General features: G+C 45.8%; 1 protein-coding gene and 1 pseudogene across 1 annotated transcript; one reads left to right on the plus strand and one right to left on the minus strand.

Annotated features, from left to right (window-relative positions):
- The window catches only part of LOC135114430 (histone H3-like), a 12,625-nt pseudogene extending 7,772 nt beyond the window's left edge, over window positions 1–4,853 (minus strand).
- Window positions 1,747–2,207, plus strand: LOC135114328 (histone H4-like). The gene has a single exon (XM_064030237.1). It carries the CDS (start codon window positions 1,788–1,790, stop codon window positions 2,097–2,099), a length of 312 nt encoding a protein of 103 aa, XP_063886307.1. The 5' UTR covers window positions 1,747–1,787; the 3' UTR covers window positions 2,100–2,207.
- Window positions 4,854–8,024: the final 3,171 nt, after the last annotated feature.

The following is an 8,024-nucleotide window of genomic DNA, read 5'->3' on the forward strand; positions in this document are numbered from 1 at the left end:
AGATAGTTTCTGAAAATTAGAATATGAATTCAGTTGAAACATTACTTGATACTGAATGAATCTTGCGCATGCCTACAAGAAAAGAGTCAGGGGAGAAGGTATATTATCTCGGCATGCCTTAGCGCGCCGGAAAATCTTGCAACCCCTCCACCTTTATATTGAGTTTTATTCACATTTGTGCTTGTGTATGTGAATTTAGTCATAAGTGTGCAGTTGCAGGGTCAACATTGAAACAGAAAACCTATGCATATGACCCGATAATGTTAAATTAAGTGAGAAAAACAGGGAAAATAGTAATTTACTACACGCACGACCGCTCTGGCTCAATATATACCGCGCGACAAAAATTTTGAGGCTGTATTCATATTTTTGTTTTTGTGCATTATTTTTCTGTCTCGCAGCCTAGGTTCTAAGGTGGCACCGGACCGCTCCTGGGAAAGGGACGCGACAAAAAATCACCGCCATTAACATACCATGCCTCTGACCGAGGGAGTGGGGTCGTGTGCCAACACCTAGTGGTTTTTTCATATTTTTTGTCTTATGGCTTTGTATTCATATTTTTGTTTTTTATACATTATTTTCTTGCCTCGCAGCCTAGGTTTCAAGGGGGCACCGGACCACTTCCAGAGAGACGGGGATAGCACGAACCGCACTCCTCCCACTGACGTCACGGCAATGGGGCCCCCGGACGTCGGCATGACGTTCCGGTAGCGGTACCCCCCGAGGTAGTTAAGGAGCGGCCAGTACTGATGATGGGGACGGTAACCACACCATTCAGTGGAAGCCACTTCACCCCCCACACAGAGGTAGTTAGGTGCGGCAAGGGCTGGGCAGGAAGGTAGTCAAGAGATGGTGGGGCGGGGCCCTGGAAGCATCCATGCAGGAATCCCCATTCACCCCCCGCCACCAGCGACTTACCGCGTGCAAGCAGATGGTATTAGATTTGACCCCTCGTTGCGGTGAGGGAGCCTTTTCGAGCCTCTGTCATTGCACATCCTACCATCATGTCAATCATTATCACAAACCATCCTCACCCTCCCCATGCACATAACACCACAACATTTTTTATACTTCTCTTTTCTTTAGCAGGTTGGCCTTTTTGCAGGAAGAGTCACAGGACACGAGCAGAAAGGACCGACACCGCTTTTTCACCCACCACATTACATCATACATTAAATATCCCTGCCATCACCAAATCACTCTACTACTATCCATGGTTCGGAACCCACGTAAAACTGTAGGTCCCTCCGCTATACGGATGTACTTCTTCCTCTGTCCTTCTTTGAACCAATAAAAAGCAAAAAAAAAAAACCTTTTTACTCTGACTGTCCTTCACTCCTTTTTCACATCCTGATGGTGCAGGCTCTGGATAGTCTGGCCCCTAACTTGTGCGTGGTTTGGCCCGGGGTTTTGGGTGCGTGGGCGGCGTCCGTGGCTGTGGCTGTGTTGGGCTTGGCTTGCTCGGTTGGTGGCGGACTCTCCTGCTTTCCCCGATAAGGACCTTGTCTCCCTTGCCATCTTAGCATGAATATAACACGTAAAAAAAAAAAAAAAAAAAAAAAAAAAAAAAGATGTCCTTCCTCATTGAAATTGCGCCTGTGTTAAGCCCCAGTGACTATTTCTCCTACTACAATTCCCTTCTTATCACCCCCCTATTCTTCCCACTATCCCCACTTCCCCCTCCCCATCTTTTCTCTCTTTGTTATGTTTATGTTATGTTATTTTGAGGCACATTCGTGAGCTTCCTGTTAGACCGTTCGGACGTCGTACTAGCAGCTCTCATCACCATGACTGGCCGTGGCAAGGGAGGCAAGGGTCTTGGAAAGGGAGGCGCCAAGCGTCACCGTAAGGTTCTGCGTGATAACATCCAGGGAATCACCAAGCCTGATATCCGTCGTCTAGCTCGCCGAGGTGGCGTCAAGCGCATCTCTGGTCTCATCTACGAGGAGACTCGTGGGGTGCTCAAGGTGTTCCTTGAGAACGTTATCAGGGATGCTGTCACCTATACCGAGCACGCCAAGCGTAAGACCGTTACTGCCATGGACGTTGTCTACGCCCTCAAGCGTCAGGGCCGTACCCTGTACGGATTTGGTGGTTAAATCGCTCCATTATTGAGATGGTGCCAGCTATTCAGCTTGCATTATCATCATTGAATAACATCATCTCCCGGACCTTTTTAAGGTCCACAAACATGAAAAGAAAGAAGGACCATAGACTAATATTATTACTACTACTTTCTCATAACCATGTTCACTATCACTATCTGAGCTAAGAAAATAAACCATTATTAATTATAATTATCTTTCTCACTTCATCAGGTCTTCTCCAAGTATCATTATTATTATTATTATTATCATTATTATTATTATTATTATTATTATTATTATTATTATTATTATTATTATCATTGACTTATTTCAATGATCACGCCCCTCATCGTTCTCAGTTTCTCATAAAACAAAATATACATTGAGATGAAAAAGACGCTCAACATATCACAATAGGCAACACATCTAATCAACTCTCCACTGTGACACACAGCAGGTACATTAGTAGAAATATAGTATACATATTTATTCTCGGTCACTTGCGTGCCTGACTAAATAATAATAATAATAATAACAAATAACTAACTCGAAAATAAATACACTACTTGCTTATTATTGATATACCAGTATAGTCTACACAACTCTCTAGATGTTTGAACGTGTGGCTCCGAAGAGGAGCCGGATTGATGATGATATTGGCTGAAGGGGAAGGTGGCCCTTTATTTACTTCTTCTCAGTCTTCTTGGGAAGGAGCACGGCCTGAATGTTGGGCAGCACGCCACCATGTGCAATGGTGACTCCGGAGAGGAGCTTGTTAAGTTCCTCGTCGTTGCGGATGGCCAGCTGCAGGTGACGTGGGATGATGCGAGTCTTCTTGTTGTCACGGGCGGCATTGCCGGCAAGCTCAAGGACTTCACCAGCCAGGTACTCCATAACTGCCGCAAGGTACACGGGGGCACCAGCACCCACGCGCTCGGCGTAGTTGCCTTTCCTTAGAAGGCGATGAATCCTGCCGACCGGGAACTGGAGTCCAGCACGACTGGAACGGGACTTTGACTTTCCCTTCACCTTTCCTCCCTTGCCGCGTCCAGACATGATAATGGATGTTGTGGTAGTAGTAGTAGTAGTAGTTGTTGTTGTTGGTGATAAATGAGGAGCGCGAGTACTCTAACCTCGTCGGTAGCTCTGCGAGCAAGTAGTGAATTTTGGGAAAAACGGCTATATATACGCGAGATCAGATCGGCCCAGAGCACGTCTGGACCAATCAGGACGCTCGCTGAGGTAGCGACTCCTGATCCTGAGTAGGCACGCTAATATATATACCACTTTTCAACTGAGAAAACGCACACTCGTTCTCACAGCAGTACGGCGACACTATGCCTCCCAAAGCATCAGGAAAGGCTGCCAAGAAAGCTGGCAAGGCACGGAAGGCCATTGCCAAGGGCGACAAGAAGAAGAAGCGCAGGAGGAAGGAGAGCTACTCCATCTACATCTACAAGGTGCTCAAGCAAGTCCACCCAGACACCGGCGTGTCCTCCAAGGCCATGTCAATCATGAACTCGTTCGTGAATGACATTTTCGAGCGCATCGCTGCCGAGGCATCCCGCCTGGCACACTATAACAAGCGCTCCACCATCACCAGCCGGGAAATCCAGACCGCTGTCCGTCTTCTTCTGCCTGGTGAACTGGCAAAACACGCTGTTTCTGAAGGCACCAAGGCTGTTACCAAGTATACCTCCTCCAAGTAAACAGGCGGCCAGTATACTGCTGCCAGTATAAAATAATACCCGGCTCCATTGGAGCCACACTTGAAAAGGAAAAAAGATACGATATAGACAAATGCATTATTATTATAATTATTGTTATTATTATTAATATTATTATTATTATTATTTTTATTATTATTATTATTATTATTATTATTATTATTATTATTATTATCATTATTAATATTATTAATATTGTTGTTTTTATTATGATTATTATTATAATAATTATTGTATCATTATTATTATTATTATTATTATTATTATTATTATTATTATTATGCTTATTATTATCGTGATTATTATTCTGTGGAGATAAAGAAAAGATAAAAAAAATAGAGATAAAGAAAGATAAAAATTCTCCCAAGTGAAAGAGATATGGCCATGGAAGAGGGAATAATAATAATAATAAAAAAAAAAAAAAAGGGGGGAAGGATATTGAGTTGAAAGTCGAAAGTTAATTATTAACCTGATACTGAAAGATGGAAAATAAATATTTTCTTCCACAAAACCAAACAGATTGTCTATGAAAATTCTTTAATGAAAGAGATGTTTGGCCCTAAAAAGGGCCTAGATATTGCTGTTATGAAGATCATTCGTGGATGACTTCTTAGGCACGCTCGCCACGGATGCGACGAGCCAGTTTGATGTCCTTTGGCATGATAGTCACGCGCTTGGCATGGATGGCGCACAGGTTGGTATCCTCAAACAGACCCACGAGGTAAGCCTCGGAAGCTTCCTGGAGAGCCATGACAGCAGAGGACTGGAAGCGGAGGTCAGTCTTGAAATCCTGAGCAATTTCACGCACCAGGCGCTGGAAAGGTAGTTTCCTGATAAGCAGCTCAGTGCTCTTCTGATAACGGCGGATCTCACGGAGAGCAACGGTTCCTGTAACGGTGGGGTTTCTTGACACCTCCAGTGGCTGGAGCAGACTTGCGAGCTGCCTTTGTAGCAAGCTGCTTGCGGGGCGCCTTGCCACCAGTGGACTTGCGAGCCGTTTGCTTGGTACGTGCCATAGTTGTGGTAACAACAACTCACAACGAACACTCAGCTGAGTCTTCCCGCGCTTATAACATAACATAACAAAGAGAGAAAAGATGGGGACTGAGAAGTGGGGATAGTGGGAAGAATAGGGGGATGATAAGAAGGGAATTGTAGTAGGAGAAATAGTCACTGGGGCTTAACCCAGGCGCAATTTGAATTAGGAAGGACATCTTTTTTTTTTTTTTTTTTTTTTTTTTAACGTGTTATATTCATTCTAAGATGGCAAGGGAGACAAGGTCCTTATCGGGGAAAGCAGGAGAGTCCGCCACCATCCGAGCAAGCCAAGCCCAAAACAGCCACGGCAACGGATGCCGCCCACGCACCTAAAACCCCATGGCCGGGATATTTATTGTGTGATGTAATGTGGTGGGTGAAAAAGCGGTGTCGGTATTTTCTTCTCGTGTCCTGTGACTCGTCCTGCAAAAAGGCCAACATGCTAAGAAAAAAAGAGAATATAAAAAATGTCGTGGTGTTATGTGTATGGGGAGGGTGAGGATGGTTTGTGATAATGATTGACGTGATTGTAGGATGTGCAATGACAGAGGCTCGAAAAGGCTCCCTCACCGCAACGAGGGGTCAAATCTAATACCATCTGCTTGCACGCGGTAAGTCGCCGGTGGTGGGGGATGAATGGAGATTCCTGCATGGATGCTTCCAGGGCCCCGCCCCACCATCTCTTGACTACCTTACTACCCAGCTCTGGTCGCACCAAACTACCTCTGTGGGGGGGGTGAAGTGGCTTCCACTGAATAGTGTGGTTGCCGTCCCCACCATCAGTGCTGGCCGCTCCATAACTGCCACGGGGGGTACCACTACCGGAACGTCATGCCAACGGCCGGGGGCCCCATTGCCGTGGCGTCAGTGGGAGAAGTGCGGTTCGTGCTATCCTCTTTCATCTGAAAGTGGTCCGGTGTCCCCTTGAGAACCTAGGCTGCGAGACGGAAAAATAATGCATAAAAAAAACAATAATATGAATAAAAAACCATAAGAAAAAATATATAAAAAAAAAACACTAGGTGTTGGCACGCGAGCCCACTCCTTCGGTCAGAGGCATGGAATGTTAATGGTGGTGTGTTTTGTCGCATCTTTTTCCCGGGAGCGGTCCGATGCCTCCTTGGGACCTAGGCTGCGAGACAGAAAGATAATGCATAAAATAAACAAAAAATGAATACAAAGCCATAAGACAAAAAATATGAAAAAACCACTAGGTGTAGGCACACGGGCTCGCCCCACGTGAACGAGAGTGCGACGATGATTCCACTCAGACACCTTGAGTAGTAGAGAAGATTAGAGAAAGAGAGAGAGAGAGAGAGAGAGAGAGAGAGAGAGAGAGAGAGAGAGAGAGAGAGAGAGAGAGAGAGAGAGAGAGAGAGAGAGAGAGAGAGTGAAAGAGAGAGTGATGGAGTCCGTTATTTAGAAAATGGGGTCAGGAGGCACAGTGGGAGGGTCAAGGAGGTTGCAGTGTGGGAGGTGACGGAAAGCTGGGGGAAGGTTGGTTATGAAATTGTATGTGTTTGTGTGTCTGTCAGAGAAGGAGGTTAGTTGTTTGTCGAGTCTGTTGTAGTGTGTTATGTTAACAGGAGGGATGTTGGACTCCTCATGAGTAGAGAGAGAGGACCGAAAGTCGAACCATTTCGTTCCAAGGGCGAAACGAATTGCTCGATTCTGGATCCTCTGAAGTTTTAAGAGGTTAGTGGGAGCGGAAAGAGAGAGTGCAAGAGGGCAATAGGTTAAAAGGGGGAGAATAAAAGCTTTGAAGAGGTGTATTTTTGTTTTCGTGTTGTCACGAAATCTTTCGAGGTTGCTCAAGGCCACAGCGGCTAAAGCAGTTTTTTGGTTTATATGTATGTTGAATTTGAGGTGCTTGTCGATGGTGAGGCCAAGCACTTTGTTGCTGTTACTGATGGGGATTGGGTTGGGGTGTGGAACAATGTTGTTCAATGAGATTTGGCGAGGCTGACTTTTTTTTATGTTAAAGTAGGTGACTTTAGATTTTTCGGGATGGGAGAGGATTCGCCATTTCATCTCCCATAGGCTAGTCGCCGTCAGTTCCCGTTGAATTTTGTCTGTGAGGAGATCTAACGACCTGGCTCGAGCCAATTGCGTTACATCGTCCGCGTATTGAATGGTTAATGAATCATTATGAACTGGAGGGGGCATGTCAGCTGTATACATGTTGAAAAGGGTGTGGGAGAGTACAGAGCCTTGTGGGACTCCAGCCTGAGGGGAAAAGGATGTTGAAAAAGGTGCCCTGATGACAGATTCTTGTCCGTCTCTCTACCAGAAAACTACATAGTATGCGTTGCGTTAGGGGGGGAAGGTTGAAGTTGTTGCAAATTTTGTGTTTTAAGCCTGCGTGCCAAACAGTGTCAAATGCTTTTTTGACATCTTTTGTTACAAGGGCTGCTCTGAAATAGGGCTTATTGAAATTTAAGTATGCAACTATGCTGTTTAGAGCGTCCTCGGTTGAGGCGTTCCTCCGGAAGCCGAACTGCTGTGGTGCCAGCAGCTCGTTACCTTCGAGGAACGCTCTCAGTCTTAAATTGATGAGGCGTTCAAAGGTTTTTCCGAGAATTTCAAGGAGGCTAATGGGGCGATAGTTTTCTGGTAAGTGGGAGTTTTTTCCGGGCTTAGCAATGAGGGTGATGTTTGAAATTTTGAATGCCTTAGGAAAGTATCCAGAGGCAAGGCAGGCGTTGAAAATCTTCGTCAGGCTGGATATAGTTTCTTGGGAAAGGTTCCGCACCATGGGCCAGGTGACTCCTGAGGGGCCAGGGGCTCGCCGCGGAGTATGCCTGAGCAACCTGGCGACATCCTCCTCCTCAATGGGTGTTGGGGGTTGAGGCGTATTTTTTGTATAGTGTTATGTGGAATCGTGTTTGCTAGGTTGTGGCGTGCACGATCGATGATGTTGTTTATGTGGGCAATACTGGGCTCGTGGAGTGGGAGAGGGTGTGGTTGGAAAGTATTGTGCCAGTGTGTCTTGAAGATGCTGGTGACTTGTTCTGGGTTTGTGATGCGATCCCCGTTCACTAGGAGGTACTCGAATCTTTCCCGCTGGCATCCCCTCAGCCTGTACACCATGTGCCAGAACTGTGTAGGATTACTGCAGCGGGTTCTGTCCATATGGGAGACTAGATTCCTCCAGTGAGCGCTGTGATCTTCC

Source organism: Scylla paramamosain, chromosome 27 (genome assembly GCF_035594125.1).
Source record: "Scylla paramamosain isolate STU-SP2022 chromosome 27, ASM3559412v1, whole genome shotgun sequence".
NCBI lineage: Eukaryota > Metazoa > Arthropoda > Malacostraca > Decapoda > Portunidae > Scylla > Scylla paramamosain.

Excerpts from the sequence above, each read along its gene's own strand:
- LOC135114328 (XM_064030237.1), top strand. The coding sequence starts at position 1,788 with ATGACTGGCCGTGGCAAGGGAGGCAAGGGTCTTGGAAAGGGAGGCGCC.